The following is a 22,662-nucleotide window of genomic DNA, read 5'->3' as shown; positions in this document are numbered from 1 at the left end:
AGTCAGTGACAACCTGGGGATCTCAGAACCCACTGTCACCAGTCTACACCCTTCCTCATGATATTCCTTTCATGAGAAAGTAGATGAAAGTCTTGTGTGCAGTATTAAGACAAGCACATCTACCGGTATAATTGTAGAATGGAAAAAAGCTGTCCAGAAATATCTGTGATATAGCTAAATAGGCAGCAACTACTGGGACCTATATATCTAGGAATCTCTATGATAAAACAAAAATCAATTGGATCAACTGCAATCTTTATTCATAGCAATAAGAATTCAAAATTAGGACTCTGGAACACAGTATAGTTTGCAGCAACTACCAGTTTAATAAATGTTAGGCTCTTAGGTCAAACACAGATCCAAGTTATTCAGAGACAATATAAAGCCAAGACTAATTTAAGGAGGGAATGCTGTCATGGGCTACTGAATTGAAACCATCAACTTAGGAGCAAGCCACATATTGCTAATGGTCTAACATTAAAAAGTACACTCACTGAATACAAAATGGAAGCACAATTCCCTCGTCATTCCTAACTATATTTATAATCGCTCAAACTCCAAATAAATTAGAAACTAAGCTTAACAAAAATGAAATGTTCAAATAAGAAGCACTTTGCTGATAATGCACTGTGTCTCATTTACAAGTTAATCTGCAGCTCTAAATCTCAGGGCACAGATTCTTCATTTATGTTCTAACATTCTCACGAAAAACTTCACAATGCTCCCAAAGTATTCTTCTGGCCTCAGTTACTCTACTCTCTTCCTTCCTCCCTTTAAGGCATTAAACAAAAAGGTAAAAAAAGAAAGCATTTCAAAAGTATAAAAGCACATCAAAATATATTTGCCCAAGACTTTTTCACTTCATTGATAGGCAGTAACAACTAAAAGAAGCACATTCTATTTTTATTAATCACTCACACCAAAATCAGTGACTAAGCTAGAAAAAGTAAAGCTTGGATAAAACAGTTAATTTTGTTAAAGTGAAGAACTTAAGCACACTTTGTAAGGCTAGCCCTTGGAAAGAAAATAAGACTATAAATTATTTACTCTAAAAATTTGTTCAGGTTAAAAAATATGCTTTATTTAAATTTTAACAGACATTGCTTGACAGGATTCCTTTTGTATTATTGTCACGAGATTTATCTGACTGATGAGTAATTATCACTGTTAAACACAATTTCTCATTCATGTATTGTTTCTTTAAGGACTTTTAATGTGGCTTAAGTGTCAAATAAACAATAAGATGGATGGAGTTTCTCCAACCACTCTGTTCATTCCAGACAAAATAATGTTAAAAGCAGATCCTGTAATAAATCATGGCCTACTTGTCAGTCTGGAGTAAAACTCCCTTGTAGCTACAATACAAGGTTTGGGAATATTTTTAAGACATTCAGCATAAATTCAGATTACACTTAAAGAATACTCTATTGTTTTAATCACAAGGAAGAGAATTCTTCAAGTAAAAACTAAGTAACCTCTTGGTGATCCTCAAAATTCAAAGAACTGTAACTCTTTAGTCTTTGAATAATGAGGCCTATATCTTAACAATATTGTCAAATTAGTAACTCTCCTCCCCATTATGTTCCTACAATCTAAGTATGTATAGAGAGAACTGTCTCTTTTAGATTTTATAGAAGTTGCAGAATACCAAAAACATGACAAAATCCTAGGAACTTTCTAATGGCCCTATAAATAGTACAGAATATCCAAACCTGTAATACTGATGCTGAGGATAATATCTTATTTACTGATTTCTATGGGACAAAGACTAGCCAAATAATATAGCATGTGTTAAGTACTTAAAACTCACAAGATCCCTATGAGGAAGGAACTAGGAGATACCCATTGCATAAAGGAGAAGACACATTTAGAGAGGTCATGCAGCTTACCCAGGATCACATACCTACTATCGGGTAGAACATGGTTTGAATCCAAGTCTATGTGAAGACAAAGCTCTTAATCACCATAAATTATAGTTCCTCTACAAAACCTTTATTTAGCCTAACCTTTTAATATTCAAAGAAATAAAATTCTTAGAAACATAGTGAACAAAAATGACAGTGAAACAACAAAAGAGCATTAATGAAATTTAAAGTACTGATGTCCTATCACCCGTTCATTCTACCCCAGAAAGCCTGTAAAGCAGAGTTTTTCCCCGAGGTCATTTTTATCTCCAAGATCATGACATGCATTCTCAGTTTTATCAATGATTAAAATGACACCCAAATCATATCAAACAACTCATTACATATTTCTAATACACTATTGCTGATAAAATATTACACCAATATGATTGAAGAGATCTTTACAATTTAATGTTCAATGCACTTGCACGAGTTTATTATCATGTCATATTCTATCTCAAATCTTTTTTGAATGAATGAATGAATTGGTTTGTGTGTGTATGAAACAACATCTTTAAAAATAAATGTAACCATATGAAAATGGATGTGTGAAAATATACTGACAAAGACCATATCATCTTTGTCCTGATAGGAAGCTCAAAGAGTCAACAGGCTGGTATAAGTTCCCTGGTGAAACCAACCACTATTAACAAATGGCTATCATTTTCTTTTGTGTTTATATGGGCACATGAGCATATGTGCATGTGTGTAGTAAAAATCACTGCGCTGAAGTTTTTCAAAAAAACAGGGTCTCTCTCCAATACAAATGGCAATGAAAATCATGAAATAAGTAAAACAAGATACTCATGCCACTTCCATAGCCATTAATAACAATCATAAAACTTTCATAATGATATTAAAGATATAATGAGATAGAATAAGTAATATATAATAGAAATGTTAGATAAATTAGTTATGGCACTCATATGTAAAAATTAATTACCTGTTGAATTTTATTTTTAAATGAGAATCAAAATATTAAATTATCAAGATGCTTCAAATAATATAAGCATCTATAATTACAATAATGTGATTTCTACCACCAAACACTTCCTGTAAATCATATTTTTAACATATTTCTCTTGAATTTTGGAGAATATAGAAATTCTTACATGGAAAGCACTTTTACATTTCAGTAAAAGTTTCTTATATCATCTATTATACATTTAATATTTTACTTATTAATACATCTTATACTACAAAAGGCTTAAAACAACTCAATATTCCTTATAAAAAGGGCTATTCATTTCTTTTACTATTTAGGAATTACAAAAGATCACATTCACAATGAACAAATGGGGAAAGAATTGGAATAAACAATTCATAAAGAAAGAAATGCAATTAGAATACAAATAAAAGACAAATTGCTAAGCTCTTTGGTGATCAAAGATATCAAAAGATACAAGATATTTTCACCATGTACATCGTCTGCTCCAACAAACAAAAAGACTCTAACCAACACCTAATCATGGCAGTATTTTCAAAATGCTACTGCAGGAAATGCAAATTCAGAAAACCCTCTAGGAAAACAATGTACTAATATATGTCCAAAGTTTTAAAAAAGATTCTTGTTTGGGGTAGTTTCACAAAACTCACCAGAGTCCAAAACTCTCCAACCAAAAGTAATAACTAAAGTGAAATTTTAGTGCACCTATTTCAATCTAACAATGAGAATTTTTTGAGGATGAAGCCATAGGATGTGGAAACCAGGATGATGAGGAGGAGTACAGATGTGGTCTTATAAACAGTGATGTCACCGCATGCCAACTTTACAACTACTAGAGACTCACAGCACAAGTGTTGAATTTTCCGAGACCTACAGTAAGGGAAGTACATCAAGGTAACTGTGTGAATTAGGGGGTTAATGATGCCTCCAACCATAACACAATAGCCATCATCAGCCTCGCCTTTTTCTGCTCAAGAGCACAGTATAACACAGTGGATGACAGACAGCAACATAGCGGTGACAGGACATGAGAGCGAGGAGAAGACACGCAGCACAACCCAGAGACAAGTACAGGAAGTGCTGAATAGCACAGCCCACAAAGGAGATGGACTTCTTGCCAGATAGGTAGTTGGTAGCCATCCTGGAGATGGCTGTGGAGATTAGATCCATGAGGGAGAGCCGGCTGAGGAGAAGTGTATGAAGCCGGGGATCAGCAGAGATGAGAATGGTGAGGGTGTTGCCACTCATTCCAATAAGGAAGACTACCATGGTGAAGGAGAAGAGAAAAAAGGGGACAGAAAGTCATCAAAAGGTCCCTCGAGGATGAAGCTGTCCCAAGAAGTCTGATTCCTCTGCCAAATAGCCCTTTCACAGTCCCTGGTGAGACCAGGAGTGGAGATGAAATGATATATCAGAAATACTGTAATCCAGAATACCTCACGATAAGCATTTTTTGGTCTAAGAAAGAACTCATTTTTTATACTGTTTCTAATCATTTAACACCTATAATTATTAAATAATCTTTGAAAAACAAAAAAACCCTAAAATCTAAAAATAAAATAAAAATAATAAAAATTGGACTCGATGCTTAGAAAGTGAACAATAAATTTAGTAAAAATGGATCAAGTACATTAATTTTTAAGGTTAATATTTAGTCTTTATTAAGTTAACTATTTTTAAAGCAGTTTTAACTTTAAAAAAAGCAGAAGAGTTGGCATATACTCTTCCCTCTACATATACAAATTACTCTATTAATATTTTCCATTAGTGTGGTACACTTCCTATAAATGATGTACCAATATTAACACTCTATTGTTAACTAAGATCCATAGTTTACATTAGGGTCGACTGTATCCTCAATTCTATGTTTTGACAAACCTCTGATGTTATATGACTATCATTACAGTATAGTAATTTCTCCACTCTATAAACTGTGTCACACTTACCATCACTTCTTTCTTCCCTCTCCTCAGAAACAGTGGGCAATCACTGATCTTTCCACAATCTCTCTAATTACATCTTTTACAAAATGGAATATACTTGGAATCATACAGTATGTGGGCTTCTCAGACTGTTTGTTTCACTTAGCAGTATGAATTTGAGGTTCTGTCGTGTCTTGTAGCTTAACATCGTTTATTTTGAATATTGAATAACATTCTACTCAATGAACATATCATAGTTTATTTTTCTGCTATTAAACTTAGTTGCTGCCATGTTTTGGCAATTATGAACAAAATTATTGTAAGCATTTGCTTACGAGTTTTTGTATAGACGAGTTTTCAACTCGTTTGGGTAAATACAGAAGAGTCTGATTACTTGCTTCTTTGTGAAATTTACAAGTAGATTTCAAACAGCTGGTTAACAAGAGTGGATGCATGTTTTGAACCCCCATCAGCAATGAATAGGGATCCCAGTGCACTAATTCCACACTAGCACTTGATCTTGTCGGTATTTTGGTGTTTTGGCATTATAACAAGTATACGAGCTGTGAAAAAAATGTGGCAAATACTTAAGTAAAAATTAAAATTACTAGTAAAATTGCCATTAGACCTCCTCAAAATACCCCCTCTATCACTTCAAACAAACTTATCCCATTGTTCTTTTCACTTCTTGAAGTAGTTCTGGAAGTCCCTTTTCATGAGTTATCTTTTGGTATTTGCCTCAACATGCTGAATCAACTCAAAAAATTCACAACAATTTCTGTCAGAAAAACATATTATGGTTGTGTTCTATATGTCTTATTCATTGGATCTGTACCATGTGACTTCTGACTCTTCCCCCAAATTAAAATGACCATAAAAGGTAAACATTTTTAATCAATTCAGGACACTGAGGGAGCCACAACAAAACAATCAAAGACACTCATGAAAAAGGACTTCCAAAACTGCTTCAGAAAATGGCACGAGTGATAGGACAAGAGGGGGATTATTGTGTTTTTTACTATAATACTTTTTAAAAACTTTAAACATTCACAGTGCATTGCGATCACATCTCTTGCAGTCATATCTTCTTTTATTTAGTAATAGCTTCTGATGCCAAGTATTATAGAGGTGGAAAAATTCCGCCTCCAGTCTTTATGGATCATAGATGTGTTCTAGAATTAAACTGAAGTAAGACAGACTAATAGAAGAAAAGTTCATGTTTCACGTTCATGTTTCACGAGTCCCCAAAGAAGTAAAGCCTTCAAAAATGAGCTAAAGTCAGTTACTTATACAGTGGTTTGGACAAAGAATAGTTATGAAAAAGCAACAAAATTGCAAGGGGAGACTTAAAATATAAGGTATTTTTCTAAACAAAGTCTGTACAGAATTTTCCAAGTTTCTATTTCTTATCCTTGAAGATGAAGATTTTGCATTTTTCTAGAACAGATAAGGCATTTTTCACATGGGAATTTCATCTTCTGATTTTAATAAGCATCAAGAGGTCAAAGTGATCTTTTTGCACCTGCTGCTTTGCAAATGCCTTTAACTTAAGTAGTCTATATACCAAAATAACACATTTTAACCCCTCCACCATCTTTTCATATGCTTATTTGCCATCTGTAAATCTTTTTGGTAGGATGTCTATTTATGTCTTTTGATCCTTTTTAAATGTGTTTTCATATTGCTGAATTTTAAGTTTAATATACATATAAATATTTCAGATTAAAAAGTCATTTATCAGATAGATGTGGAAAGATTTTCTCCAAGACTACTGTTTTCATTCTCTTAAGTGTTTGCCACAAATTTTAATAAAGTCCAGCTTGTCAATTCTCTCCTTCATGCATTATTCTTTTAATGTAATATTTTAAAAGTTATTGCAAAACCCAGGGTCAGATATGATATATAGTTTTACATTGTGGCCTATGGAATTGGTGGCAAACCTACAGCACATGGGTCACAGCAGATTATCACTGAAAGCTCTAAAAGGTTTCCCATCACCGTTCTATGGTACATTTTCAGTTAGTTTTTGTCAAAGACATGAGGTCTTTATCAACATTTCTATTCTACTCAAATTTTACCCATGTAAATGCTCTGGTATTCCAGCACCTTTTCTTTAACAGACTGTTTTCTATATTGAATTACCCTTATTTTTATGTCAAGGGTCAGTTGACTGTATTTATGTGAGTCTATTTCATGGCTCTCTTTCTGCTCCACTAATGAATATGCTTTTCTTTTCCATTACTATGTTTTGTTTATTGCAGTCTTGAAGTTAGTTATTGTCAGACATCGGTTTTTCTTCTTCACTACTGGGGCTCTTCTATATCATTTGCTCCACATAAACTTCAAAATCACTTTGTGAATGCATACATGACAACTTACTAGGACTTTGGGACACGTTTTGAATCTATAGGTCAAGTTGAGAAGTGATATGTTCAAAATATTCACACTGCCTTCCTATGAACACTGAATATCTATTTTTCATTAGCTTTTTGGCTTCTTTCACCAAAGTTTTAGTTTTCCTCATATAGATCTTATATTTTCTATTAGACTACAAACTACATTTTTTTTTGGTACTGGTGGTCAAACATGGGACCTTGCGCTTGGGAGGCAGGCGGCAGAACCACTGAGCTAAATCCCCAGCCCCAAACTACATTTTTGATGTTCAAGAAATGATGCATGTTAAACAATTTTTAATTCCAAATTCCAATTGTTTATTGTTATTATACAGAAAACCAATTGGCTCTTTAAAGCCATATCCTGAAACTACTATAACTGCTGATTAGTTCCAGGATATTTGTTTTCTGGCCAATTTTGGAGGAGTTCTACAAATAGTCATATCGAGTCTGGAAGACTTTGAAAGTTTGGAGACAGGGTACAGGTCCTGAATATTAACCAGAAGTAAACTAAAAGTGAGTTAACATACCAGAGGGCCCAAATAAATTAACTAAGCAAAGTGACTCTCAGTGCCTAATGGAATACAAGGGACAAAAAAACAGGCCCCTAAACAAATGAGAGAAGACCTTGAAGACATGAAATGTAAATGAAGCAGCTTGCTTTCCGGATATTAAAGGCCTACCCTGAGACCAGGAGCATCACTGCTTTCTGTCATGTTCACCTACACCAAAAGCTATATTAAAAAAAAGCCAATGGATATAAACATCTACTGTGTCCACCTTATGGAACACCTCCCTGACAAGCAGGGAGCTCTTTTTTGGGGGAGGTACTGGGGATCAAACTCTGGTCCTTCTGCTTGCAAGGCAGGAGGTGGAACCAGAGCTAAATCCCTGGCCCTCTTTTTTTATTCTATCTATTAAACATACACTTGGTCATTCTCCACTGCTTGCCGGATGCTATTTTGTCTGCTTCAATCTTCATTGCACCAAAACAAGGACCCAGATCACAGCACAGGAGGGAGCTGGTTACATTGTTATCTCTGAACAGTGTTATGTCTTCCTTCCCATCTGAACACTTTGTCTTTCCTTTTCTTGTCTTGTTGTGTTAGCTAAGACTTTTAATATGCTGTTGAATAGGAGAGGGAAGAGGACACATCCTTGCCTTGCCCCTGATCTTATGGTAAACACTTTCAGATACTTACCATTAAGTATGATGCTACCTGTAGAACTCCTATAGATGTACTTTAGCAAATTGAAGATGATCTCCCTCTGTTCACAGTTTGTTGAGAATTTTTATTATGACTGCTTGATTTTATCAAATGCCTTTTTTGCATTTATCAATATGATTTTTATTCTTTAACCTGTTGATGGGATACAAATGTTGAACCAATCTGCCTTTATAAAATTAGTGTTTCTATTGCTTCTATTTGCTGGAGTGGAATGTAGAGAATTACTATTACTTTTCCTAAAATGATTGCTAGAGTTAGCTGATAAAAGCATCTAGATCTTGTTCATGCTTTAGAAGAGCAATTATTGATAAAATTACAGTGGTACCTAGGTTCACAAACAATTTTTTTCCACGATTCTGGGGGTGATGGCCATGTTTGTGTTCATGAGGAGAAGATGGCCATGGTCATGTTCTTTCACCTGATGCAAAGTTTGTTAACTGAAGCAAAATTGTGCCAAACTCTTCTGTTTGTGAACTGAATTGTTTGCTAACAGAAGTATTCATGAACTGAGGTATTACTGTACTGTGATACAGAACTATTTGGATTAACCCATTTCCTCTATGTAAGTTTTATGACACTTCTAATAAATTGGTCCATTTTGTCCATGTTATCAAATTTGCGGGCATTGTGTTGTTCACACTATTACTTTATAGCCCTTTTTAATGTGTGTGGTATCCACTGGTAATATCCTCTTTCTTTTCTGATATAAACTATCTTTTCTTTCTGTCTCTCATTCTTTTTCTTGGTTAGCTTGATTAGAGACTTATCAATGTTATCAATCTTTTTAATAAATAAGAGTATGCTTTGTTCATTTTATTAATTTTTTGTTTTCAACTTCATTGATATCTTCTCTAATATATACTATTTTTTGCTGTATTTATTTCAGATTTCATGTGTTCTTCTTTTTCTAATTTCCTAAAGTGGAAGATTAAATTACTGATTTTAGATCTTTCTTTTTAGCCAAAACATACATTTAATATTATACATTTTCCTTAAGTACTGTTTGCATACATAAGAAATTTTGATGTTGTATTTTCATTATGATGATTAATATTTGTGTATCGTTCATTAATTTTAGATTAAATATTTGCTTAAATAGAAATAGACACAAGAACTTCTGAATTTTACATTTAAAGGACTTAACAAAACCTATACATGATATGTTTCAAGTGTTATTTTTCTGAATTTGTGGTTGGGAAGGATTTATTATGTAGCTCCCAACCCTGGAACCAAGTCTAAAGTCACCTACACACACATTTCATCATCATATCCTCTTCCTGTTCCCCAAGAACAAGTCTTCATAAATAGTACTATTTTACTGTGCACATAAAAATGTTGCATGTTTTATGACTGATCCAAATATGAAAGAATAATGAAGAGTTTTGATAAAGAAGAGGTAAATAATATGCTTCTACAGTTATCAGGAATGAAGTATCTCGTTTTTGATTTTTTTATTTGCACAATATTAAAAGAGACTAAACCACAAATAGGTGAGATGAATCTTGGGTGCTCCTCTAATGAGTAGCAGCCCTCTATAACAGCAAGGCTGGAGGTCTGGGGCAAAGAGTTTAAAGGAGCAACAGTGCTTGTTAAGAAAGGAGCTACATGACAGCACACAAGCACCCTGCTGCGTCTGCCTGACTGAAGTCACACTTGTATATTCTACTAATGGAGTAATTCCAATTTACAATGCTTATAGCAACTGAGAAACAAAGGTAAGGAGAAAAGAATTTATCAAAAACACTACTTAGTAAATCCAATTAAATATTTCTTGACAAATGCTACAGATTAAATGTGCTAATGAAAGAGCCAAAGGAGGTTAAGCATCTTAAAAAGTTTCACATTGCTTTGGAAATCAGAATTCCTGTGTTTTAATTGGGTGTATGTAAAATAAGAATGGCATTTGTTATTTGCAAGTCTTTGGCCCATAACTGCCTTAATGTTAAATGATGCCAAAATGTAATAGTATAATTTTGCCAATCTGACAAAAAATAAAAGTCTTTCTAAAACATATACTGAATGCAGATGGAACAATGAATTTGTTTGGCAAAGATCTTTCTTAAAAATGACTTAATGGAGTACAAGAAAAAGTCATACACAAGGCATTAAGACTTTGTACAGTAACTATAATAACCTGAGGACTGAGAGATACTCAAAAATACAAACTGCCTGTGATTGGAAGAGGCATTTTGTCATGCACTACAGTCACTGAAATACTACCTGCACAAGGTAGGAACTTGTAAAATGAATTGACACACCAATTACTTCAGTTCCACTAGATCTGAAATTCATACTACTTTTCAAAATCTTCATTTTCAGAATAGTGTTCAGCTTGGCATGTAAGAAAAGCAACCATTTTGGGAAATATTTTCACAACTCATCCTTAAGTTGTTTCTTTTTTTGTTTCTGTTTTGGTGTTGCTTAGTGTTCATTTCTTTATGTTTGTTTGTTAGTTGGTTCCAAACCATCAATCAGAGATTTTCCATTTGGGGGCACGTAAGTAGGGTAGAATACATAAAATGTATCTCAGTTTAGGTTGAATATTAAAATCACCTGGGGAGCACTTTGTAAAATGCTACTAACTAGGATCCATATGCATACATTCTGAATCAAATGAACTGATGAAGGAGATAAGGTATTGGTACTTTTTAAAAGATAACAGTGTGCAAATTAAGTGATCTAAGAGCAAGCTGCTAAATTTGGAACAGCCACACACTAAGGTTGGTAGGTACATTAAAGAAAACAGAAATTCAATGTTCTCATTTTAAATCATTTCCATTAGAGCTTTGGTGAGATTACTATACTTTTGGATAGCCTAGCTTATAAAAGAAATGCCTAGAAAATTCGATATACAAAAAGGAACTTAGACATAAATTTTTCCTGCCAATCGTCACCCTCTTCACACCTAACTCTCAACCCCTCAGAGTCCCATACTATGTGTCTTTTGATGACTTCAACTTTGAAATGAACTCATCAGTGTTCTACTGCCATAGAGAATGGAAAGCCTCCCACAAAAATATAATGTGGATAAATCTAAAGTGGAATCAATAGTTATCTGTTTCTGCAATTTCCCCAAAGAGTAAGGTGGCATAAATACTGTTTAAAATTAGTTAAAGCAGTTGGTAACTTGCTCCAAAATTTGTATCTATTATCCAGTTATAAGAAGTGAGATTTTGTAATTATTTAGAACAAAGAGCTACATCATGCTATTGTATTGATCATGATGACTTGATATTCAGAAATAAATCACCTCATTAGATGTAAGTAAACATTATTAAATGCATGTTATAGCCACTTTCTGCACATTTCTAACATCTGCTCCCTAAATATACAAATCAAAATTATCTCATATATTCTAACACGATGTTGAACTTTGATGAATGGGTCAAGTCATTCTTTGGCTACAACGCTGATCTACCTGAGGAAAAAAAATCTTAAACCTACCTATTCGTTCTCTTGAAGAAATACTCCAACACTAAACAGACACAAATTTTCTCTAGTAGATATTTTGGTCAGAAAAGTATCCTATCACCTGCTACTGAAATTTCATGGATATAGGTTAATATTTTATCAGTAGTAAATCAGACATATATTTATGAAATATTTTGAGATTTTGTATACAGGTATCTCAAGAAGGCTTTTGTCCAATTTTTAGCTAAGGCCCACTAATATCTTTGGAGGATTTTATGAATGATAAGTAGTCCTCCATTTATATTCTCTTTTTCCTCTATTTATATTCTAAGGTTCATCATTTTAAAAAGTCAAGCCATTAGAAGACAAGGTACTGGGCCAGGGATTTAGCTCAGTGGTTCCACCGCCTGCCCTGCAAGTACAAGGACCCAAGTTCAATCCCCGGTACCAAAACAAAAAGACAAGGTACTTACAGCCTTTTATATAAACTAAGAGTAGAATAACTATGGCTGTATCTTACTATGAGGGCTTCTCATGGGCTGGCACACCTTTTTTTTTTTTTTTTAATACATATTTGGAACAGGGGAAAGGAAAGAATGGTATGGTTCTAGAAGAAAAATACACATGAAACGGATTTTTCCTTTGTTGCCTTTAAGAAAACTGTTCAGCTGAGATTCTACCTCATCTCAGAAATAATGGCTGCTACCATGAAATCAACCAATAACAAATGCTGGTAGGGCTGTGGGGAAAGAGGAACCCTGCTCCACTGCTGGTGGGAGCGTAGACTGGTGCAATCACTGTGGAAATCAGTATGGAGATACCTCAAAGAACTAGGACTGGAAGTCCCATTTGACCTAGTTATTCCCCTGCTGGGGATCTTCCCCAAAGCATTAAAAGAATCGTACCACAGTGATATATGTGCACCCATGTTCATAGGGACACAGTTTATAATAGCTAAAGCTTGGAAGCAGCCCAAATGCCCATCAACTGGAGACTGGATCAAGAAAATGTGTTTTTTAAAAATAAAATGGAGTACTACTCAGCTATAAAAAATGAGAAACTAGAGACATTTATAGCTAAATGGATGCACATTGAGGCCATACTCTTAAGTGAAATCAATAGGACACACATATGTAAATACTGAATAGTTTCTCTAGTGTGAGAAACTGAAAGTGTAAATAAGGACTAAATGGTATAATAGATAATGTCAAATAGGAAGAAAAGGGGCAAACGGGAGGAGAAGTGGGAGGGGTAGGGGAAAGAAAAGAAGGGAATGGAATATGAGAAAATGAAAAAATGGAAACAAAGTCTTTGTAAATAGGGAGGGATGGAGGTGTTGAAGGGAGGGCAGAGGAATGGGGAAAAAATAAGAACCAAGAGAGATTATGTAAAGGTGCAAATTTCCAATGATGAATGTCATTATATTGTATACCTAAAATGTACCAATACAATTTTAAAAAAAAGAAAACTGTCTAACACCACATTTTCCTTTTAGAAAGACACGTGTAGAAAATTTCTTAGAAAGTTCAGCCTTAGGAAATCATAGAAAACACAAGCTTCTTACAAATGTTTGTACTACACTTTTACCACAAGAAAGTCCCACATCTATGCATCTATTTTAATTTTTATTAACATCTTATTAAAAATTATACTTTACATTTGCCTTATATCATATTTTATTTCTATATTTATCACATTCCACATCACATCTTTGGGATATAAAAAAGTAAATAAGCATTTTTCTCACTAAAGTCAGAGATACAATAGTTAAACATCTTGATTACAAATGCATACAAAGATGTAATGTTGCTCCTCAAATTAAACTATGTGTGTGGGACTCAAAATTTAATGTACTTATTTCTAAGCAACTTAATGTTAATTCAATATATATATATATTAATGTATGTTTTTCATATTTGGGCTTATGTTATAAGGATTACTTAAAATAAGGATTGAAGATATAAATGTTCAATGTCATATAATTGCTCATGTTTTAACAGATTAAAATATTTTCCTAACTTTCTACTGTCAAATAAATATGGAATTCTTTGTATGGGGGCTTATCAACAACCTAAATGCTTTATATTCAGTGTGAAAAATTCAATCACAATTGTCAAAGATCAAGCTGCTACTCCTGATAAGATACATGATGAGATATCATCTTATTCAATGTATGCTTTCAACTTGATATGTAGGCTAATAAAAATATGAAGTTGTAATATTTATTTTATTTCTTGCACAACAGAAGGCTCCTAAGAGGAATAATCAAAATACCCAATATTATAGCATGAAAATACAGTCAACTCATTATCTGGAGACAGATAAACTGGTTTGCAGACTAACTATAGTAAAATAATAACCGCATGTATTGTACTTGTAAGATTTAAAAATTATTGCGCATCAGTGATTGTATCTCATTGAAAAGATATCTATTTTCAACTACAAAATAAATATGAGACACTACACTGTGCCTCCTGAAACAAGTTTCATTCATTTGATAGCTAGTTATTGAGTATTGACTATGTATTGAGCACTGCATTAGGGGATCCCACCTCATTACTCAGACCTACTCTCCTGTCAACAGCTCTGTAGAGAAAGCACAGAAGAGGGCATGCAGCCAAGTTTTGTGAGTCAGCTATATCGCTGAGATACAAAATCTAAAATGGAACCGACATTTTGCACCAGGAAACAATCTGGCCCAGAAGATTGTAGGTGTGGACTGAGCATCTCCTTAACCTTGCAACTCCTCTTCTGCTTTGGTTTCATTGCTTTCCTTCTCAGGGAAACCTGTATTTGGCAGTCTTACATACCTCCACACCTTCTTCAGCCTCTCATAATCACCACACCCTGACAATGTCCCTGACATTCTTGAGTTGTTACACTCTACTGATTCCCCTCTATTATTTTACCACAAACACCTTTGACACTACTTCATTTTGGAAGGAAGGCCTTCATCTCAAAGTATAGTGACAGTTATATAATAATAAATATTCAAGCACTTGCTAAGTAATTAAATAAGCCACCTTCAACCTCATGTCCTTTAAGATACTAAGGTAAGCAAGAGGGGAAAAATAACAAAGAAACCCAGAACTCATTCTCTTCTGAACAACCACATTACACATATCAGCAGTGGTGCCCATACCAGTTGGCTAAACTGGAAATGAAGGAATTATCTTTGATCTCTTCTCCTTCCTTATCTTCTTAGTTGATTTACCCTGTCATTCCCCTATGTCATGTACCACATGTTAGTCAGCTACTGAAAATCTCCCCCTGTAATCCTCTAACTTAGCACTGTGAATGGAACTTACAGTAATGATTGAACTGGGCTCTATCTATGCTGCCAACATGTACAGACACTGAGAACTTGGCACATGGCAAGTAGGACTTTTGACCTAAATATTTCAATCTTCTTTAAATTTTAATGAGTATCAATTTAAACAATCATTATTGGCAACAGTACTGGACAGAGCAGCTTAACCTTTCATATTGCTGATAGGACTATCTTCCTACAAAATATCTGCTCACATAATTTGCCTTACAGAACTAACATGTCTGCACAAAACTTACACTACTAGCATGACATTCAAGACTTTTCAATATCTAAACCAATTTACCAACTCAGTACTATTTTCCCTAACTCCTGTCCGGTGTAGGCTCCAATGATATTAGACAACTCAGGGTACCACCCCACGCCACACAGCCTTTATGGAACTTCTTTCTCCTGCTTAGAATGCCTTTTCCTCCATAGAACATGTACCCATCCTTTAAATTTCAGCTCAAGTTTCTACTCTTCTCTGAATATTTAGCTGCCCTCTGGCAGCTAGGCTAACCTCCAGCACTGCCATAACATTTTGTACAATGGTTTATGTGTCAAAAAATGAGTTCCATGTATGCTAGGGAAAAATTAATCACCTACATTAAAGAGATGATCTGATAAAGCATCTGGCACAGAATTTCTCCCTGAGTAAGCACTCAACAGATGTGCAGAATCTTCAAGATGTTTTAAGAGTTGCACTGACCATAACAAAGATCCTAATCAAATACAGAAGTCTATGAAAACAAAGAAAAGAAAATAAAAACGAGATGGGAGAGGGGAAAACGCACAAAGTATTGATACCAAGGGAAGGCACAGGTCAGGGAAACTGAGTGAGAAAATTCATGTAAGCACCAAAGGAATAACTATTGAGTAAACCCACAGCTGACACTGAACTTTATTCTCACCTTCCCTAAGGAACTGGCAATAGCAATAATCAAATTCCTTAATCAGTGAGAATAGATGTTACAAGGTCAAGAACAAGAGAAAGCTTTTCTTGTGATGTGTAACTAAGAAGAATTTGTTGTAAGCAGATCAATAAAGCACAATTACTATGGCCCACTCCTTAGGAAAGAGCTCTGTTATATGAAACACTGAATATATTTGTTGTAAGAAAATTCAACCTATGGAAGAACTCATGAAGAAACACATTCTCTAAACTTATTAAATTAAATTTTTATCATCAAAATTATAGTTCTATGAAAATACTTCAAAATCATCAATGACATCTCAGGTATGTTTGTTCCTAATATAATTATTTTCCCTTTACAGAAAGCAGTCTTATTTTTCTCTTTTCATCTGCTTACAAAAAACAATGCACAGAAATATATATATAGTTAAAGGTAAAAAGTTAGGCAATCCTTAAGCAATACTCAATATATACCATCATATGCAGGTGCCTGAACTGAATAAATATTATGTTTAAATAATATTCTGATGTTCCATTTTGTTGCTCTGAGAAAGCATAGGTTTACGATATAATTTTGTTATTAAACAAAATCCGTCTGTTGGATTTGCAGATCTCAGAAAATTAATATTTGGATTTAGTTCAGAGGTTGAGTAAATTAGCTCAGTTCAGTCTGGGTTTGAGTTCACGGTTCAGTTCAAGTTCTTGATAATGAGCATATCAAAATAAAAATATTCAAATAATGTAATCAGGGCTGACATTTAAGACTAAGTGTTCAGGCAAATATGTGTCTTAAAAAAAAAAAAAAAACCAAACAAACTCACTTTACAGAGAGAGCTAAGGTTAAATCCGAAGGTTTGAGCATTCCGGGAGCCAGCATTCATGTAGTTTCCCATTAGCAATACAAGTTCCAGCAACTTGCTAAAGCTTTTGCTCTTCTTTATCTCTTCGCAGGCAGTACTGACAGCCATGATGTCAGGTTTGATGTTGTTCACCTGCTCTTCAAACTGAAGCTTAAAGAGAATAGCACTGAGCCGTGGCCGTAGTCTCTTCACATTGCTCATCTGATTGAAAAGAAAATAGCAGATTTCCTTTAAAATGCATGGTATACTTTAGTACTGTATGGATGCAAGTAATCTGGGATGATTTATTGGTATGACAGTACCAAAGAAGCAATATGTCCCCTGAAACTGATGGCAGCAAGAGAGAAGAAAATCCCTGCTTGTTTCTGTAAGAAATCCAGAGTCATCCCTCAAAAACAAAATTAACAATTTAGATGTGTAATGAAAAGGAAGCTTTAGTGAAACAAAGTTTAAGTAACAAAGTAACCCTTTTTTTAAAAAAACCACCTAAATTATAAAGAGGAAATATATTATATAGGCAACAAAGTATAAAGCATTCATATCATTACTCTAAATCATCCTTGTTCAACACCAAAATACACCAGGTCATGTTTAAAACATGTGCAGAAAGGTCTAAAGAGGGTTTGTTTTCTTCAAATAGCAATTGCTGTCCTCAGAAGCCCTGCTGACTAACAGTTTGTGTTAGAGGGAGAGTAAATAGGTCCCAATTTGTACTAAATTGACTTTCTTCAGAAACACAGAAAGCAGAATGACTCCTGACACCTACTAAATTAGCAGAATCAGAGTTGGGAAACGTGGGAGTCAGGGAGATAGAAGTGGGACAAAGCCACAGGTTTTTCATGTGCCAAGTTAACCCTGTTTGGGACTGTGTCGAAAAGAACAAAGGGCCATATTCTGCCTATCTTTACGTTTACTCTGTCTCTTCTATCAGTACACTCAAGGAGGATAATCAGTTCCTACAGGCTGGAGAGATACTGTCTTTATACTAGACAGGAATTCCTTGACCAAAAGCATTCGGAATTTGAGTCTTAAATCATACTGACGGGGCAGTGATAGTAAAATTCTTGAAGTTCAACTACTGTAAAATCAAAAGCAGTGAGAGGAAAAACCAGACAAAAATTAATGACAGAATACAACAGGGTTAAAATAGAGACTAGTCCTCCTTGCTACAAACTCTAAACAAAAAGCTAATGCTATATGAAGCTTGTAGGATGTCAAATATAATAAAATCACTATTGTTCAAAAGACAGAAAGTTATGTGTCCCTAATATAATGACTATTTAGTATATGTTATACAAAAGCTTATCAGACAGCAATATAATGCAGACATAGCCTTAATGACAACAAAACACAGCCAACTTATCTTACAAAAACTGAGCAATAAAGAATTAACTTAGTAGACACCTGAGAATATATTCAGATGGACCCAATCCTTACAGTGACTAAAACATTTCATTAGCAAATAGTATAAATATACAACATATACTTAGCACATAACCCAGCCACATCACGTTAAGTGTTTACATGCATACAAGAAAAAAAATCTATAACTCCACTAAAGTAGTTAATAAGTCCACTCAACAATGTACTTTAATGCCCTCAAATTCTCTGACCTCAAAAAATGTCTTCACATTTCCCTGTCTAGGAAAAATATTTTTTTCTGTTAAAAATATTTTTTCCTAGACAGTAAAAAAGACTGTAAATACAAGAGATACATTTTGAAAAAATTAAATGTTTTCTAATCTTTAAGCAATATAAAATTGAAGATAGATAGATAGATAGATACATCTATCTATCTATCTATATCTATATATATATATATATATATAAAAAATTTTTTTTTTTTTGGTATTGAGGATTGAACTTGGGATCTTGCGCTTGCGAGGCAGGTGCAGGAATCACTGAGCTAAACCCCCGGCCGTAAAATTGAAGAAAGATAAAGGGTGGCTTGATAAGAGTATCAATTATTATTGGGTATGAATCAAGTTTTCAAAATATCATATCTCCAGTAAAAAAAAGTAGAGGTAAACAGCCATTACTTCTCATAAAGTCATTTGATTTGTCATAAAATCCACTGGATGTCACCAAATGGATTCATTTCCATGGAATTTTTTTAACTCTTTAACACTGCAAATGGCAGATAGCCATAGTACATTGGCAACATGAATAATACTCTATTACACTTAATATAGACTTTAAATAGTGAGACATAAAAAAGAGCACTCACACATAGTGTATGTAATGATAGACATTAAAAGGGTGCATAGTGGCTGGGCTGTTGGCACACACCTGTAACCCAAGCTACTCGGCAGGCTGAGGTAGGAGGATCACAAGCTCAAGGCCAAAATGAGCAAGTTAGCAAGACTTTGGCTCAAAATAAGAGAAAAAGGCCTGGGGATGTACTCAGCAGTAAAGCACTTGTCTAGCATGCAAGAAGCTCTAGGTTCAATGCCCAGTGCCCTCTCGTGCCTGCTAAAGTGCATGGACCCATGGCCTTTGTGCTTTTTGTCAGTGCCCTCATCCCTAACTATGAAATCAGCTATGTGGCACTTTGTAATAAACTGGAGAAGGAATTCTCTAGAACCTCATGCAAAACATTAGTATTAACCAAGTACATTTTCATTCTAACATATGTTAATGTACTATTTCATGCAGAAAAAGAAGTAAGAAAAAAGACTGCTTAAATGCCTACATTAAAGCACCTCAAAATACGTTAACGCTTTCCTGCTGACAAACTAACCATATGTAGCCAGCATAAAGTAATTAATTTTCCTAGAAAAATATAACCCAGATTTGCATGAGTAATGAGTCTATCTGGCACTAGGGACAGGTACTTTGCAAAGATAAAGTCAATGATGTAATGTAGAACAAACTGCTACACAAGCACGAAAACCCTGACAAAGCAAAGTCAGGAAGGATAACCTAAAAACCAAGTTTTCAACAATGCTATTTTTTAATTAGTTTTCCTTTGTATATGGTTCTTTCTTCTAAATTTGGGTAAATTAACACTTTGTTATCAAATAAATGGATTTTAATAAGCTAAACTGCTGACCTGGAATAGAACTTGAGAAGTCACCTGGAACTCATTCCAGTCTTTGGTTCATTGTTTAATGATACAATGATCCTTTTATTAAAGGGGGGGACAACCCAATTAAAACTAATGTTCCATCATTAGGGGGTCTATGATAAAAATAGGATTCTTTATCTCATTATTTAATTCAAAGTTTGTTTCTTCAAATGGAATCAAATAAAAAAGGTAAAAAGGTGGCGAGCAAGGATAAAGCTTGAACAAAGCTTCCTCATGCTCACAACTTGCCATATTCAATGAAAACTGGGGCTACACATTTTATTTTTGTGCTAAGAAAGCTGGAACTCTGACTTGGCTGCCAAAGACCAAGTGGGATGCAGAAACGGAGAACTATACCTCTCAAATAATACTGTGAATGGCAACAGAAAGCTGAAAGAGAGAGAGAGAAAAGAAAAGGAAGGAAGAAAGAACAAAAGGAAAAAAAGGAAGAAAGAAAAAGGTTTCAGGAAACAAAATATTGACAGCAAGCTGTAAGCTAATTAACAATTAGAGTGTTGTAAGAAATTAGAATTTCATTTTCCACAGAGGTACCCTTTAAGTTATTGTTATGGAATCCTCGCAAATATAAACAACCCCAAAATCTATGACAACAGTGAAGTGTAATCTGAAGCTCAGTCTCAAAGATAAAGGCTACTTTGATTTCCACCCTATTTTTGAAGGCACAGAGATACTCCTGAAATCTCCCACACCCCATCATCTACAGAAATCACAGGCCAAAGTGAAAAAGCCACAAAAGCAGTGACAAAAGAAAATCAAACAAGGAGCAATCTCCAGAACCCTATGGGGAGTTTTTAATGTCAAAATGTTGTTTGTTGGCAACACATGGGAAAGAACAAGCACAACATAAATGAAAAGGCTTAGAAAAATCAGTGAATCCACAAGTACAGACTGGGCTCCATGCTCTGAAAGGCACACTCTTATAGCCCACGTGCTCTAATTCTATCTTAAAGGGCGAGTAAAAGAAAATGTCCCCAAAAGCCATAATTCTCCCTAATCTCATGGTTATTTATCACAAATAATTTTAATTTTATCATTAGTCTGTTGCGGGGAATATATTTGACACCTTTATACCAATTATGGTTAACTTACATTGTGTCTATTTCTCACTACATTTTTTAATATAAATAAAAGATTGTCAGGCACCAACATATTTAAAACTTGAGGCCCTTCCTATCCTATTGCATAGATTTAGAGGTACTTACACAAAACTTTAGTACATATGGGTATTATTTTTCCTTAAAATTAACCACTCATTTAACTTTCTAATACTACAGTATAACCTACCGATTGAAGTTCCTAGCTTCAATCTAAATAGACTTAATACTCTAAAGCTTTCATTCATATACTTTGTAAATACCTAGCTATAAGAAAAAAAGGAAGAGGTTTCAGGAATGTTAAATGACTCCTTCAAGTCACAAGGAATATGACCTGGGCATCTAGGTAGCTTGGTGCTAATCAAGTGGTCCCATGACTTATCATCACTGTGTGGAAATTAAAAGCCCCAACTAAACATCATCTGGCATTCAAACCCAGTGTACTATGTTTTTTTATAAGTATGAATTAAATTTCCTCATAGCAGTTACTGGTAAGATAGAAAATGACCCTATGAGTTTCACTTGCTACTTAATCTTGGTGTTTCATTCACTTCTCCATATGCCCAATTCCCTCCTCCTATGTTGATTTTTTTTAATACTCTTCCAGATCTACTTTTATAGTGGCTCCACGCTGCACTCTACTCATACGTCTCTATTAGCAAATTCTTCAGTTCTCTGAGGGAGAAGAAGCAAGAACAAGGAAAAAACAAATGCATTTTGTGAAAGATAAGAGAAAGTAGTGTTATCTAGTAACAGACTGAAGACATTTAGAAATTCTGAACCCAATTTTTCTAATTATGTGAAAAATATGTCTATCTTCCACTGTTAGCAGGCCAATATGTTCATGATCTCCAGAATTCTCAAAAAGAAAAAAAGTTTATTGCATTTGGAGAAAGGCTTCAAGTGCCTTATGTCTGGGTAGTACTCAGAATATCAAAAATGTGGTTTTTTTTTAAATAAATGTGCTCTTATGATATTAAAGCTCCTATGCTAAAATTATTTAAGAAAACTATACAACAGCAAAGTACATATGGTACAATTTACATGTTTCATAGGAGCAAAGGAAAGCCAAGACTTGCACATTTCTAAGACAAAATCCTCTGTATAAATCTGCCTTTGAATTCAGATTCTTCTGTTCTTTCCAATATACTACTAAACCCATATATCAAATTTTTCAATTTAGTCATTCAACTTTTCAGTTCAAGAGTTTCCATGTGGTAAATTCTTAAGGTTTTTATTCTCCTGCAAATATTCCTTAATTAATTAAGATCATGTTTTCTTTTAATTCTTTGAAGATTATTTTCTCCAATTCTCTAAACATATCCACCATATCTACATTGTGTTTTGTATAAAAGAAAAACAAACTCTGGGCCATTTTGGATATGAAATTGCTTTCCTGACAAAATATCTCCTTTTATTATTATTTTATTTTTAATCTAGTATTGAACATTATGCATGGAAAATGTTGCGACTACGCTGAGTTCAGAAATATCACTTTTACTCCAGCAGGTAAATCAATCAATGGATGATCACCTTAAGTTGTAAAGACTTCGATTTATACCTCTGCAGTGGAGCTCTGTGGAAGTTAAAAG

The 22,662-nt window shown here is 34.2% G+C and overlaps 1 protein-coding gene across 6 annotated transcripts in view; it reads right to left on the bottom strand.

The window, feature by feature from the left end:
- The window catches only part of Diaph3 (diaphanous related formin 3), a 501,638-nt gene that overhangs the window by 207,656 nt on the left and 271,320 nt on the right, over positions 1–22,662 (bottom strand). For all 6 annotated transcript variants that reach the window (XM_087197467.1, XM_087197470.1, XM_087197468.1 and 3 more), the window contains one exon: positions 16,850–17,089. In XM_087197467.1, the coding sequence (XP_087053593.1) occupies positions 16,850–17,089 (240 nt within the window). The remainder of the gene's footprint in view (positions 1–16,849; positions 17,090–22,662) is intronic.

This window comes from Heterocephalus glaber, unplaced genomic scaffold (genome assembly GCF_053883595.1).
Source record: "Heterocephalus glaber isolate CG9 unplaced genomic scaffold, H.glaber_assembly_v1.0 deba00001666, whole genome shotgun sequence".
NCBI lineage: Eukaryota > Metazoa > Chordata > Mammalia > Rodentia > Bathyergidae > Heterocephalus > Heterocephalus glaber.
Note: the sequence above shows the minus strand (reverse complement) of the source record. Positions and strands in the feature narration are given on the sequence as shown.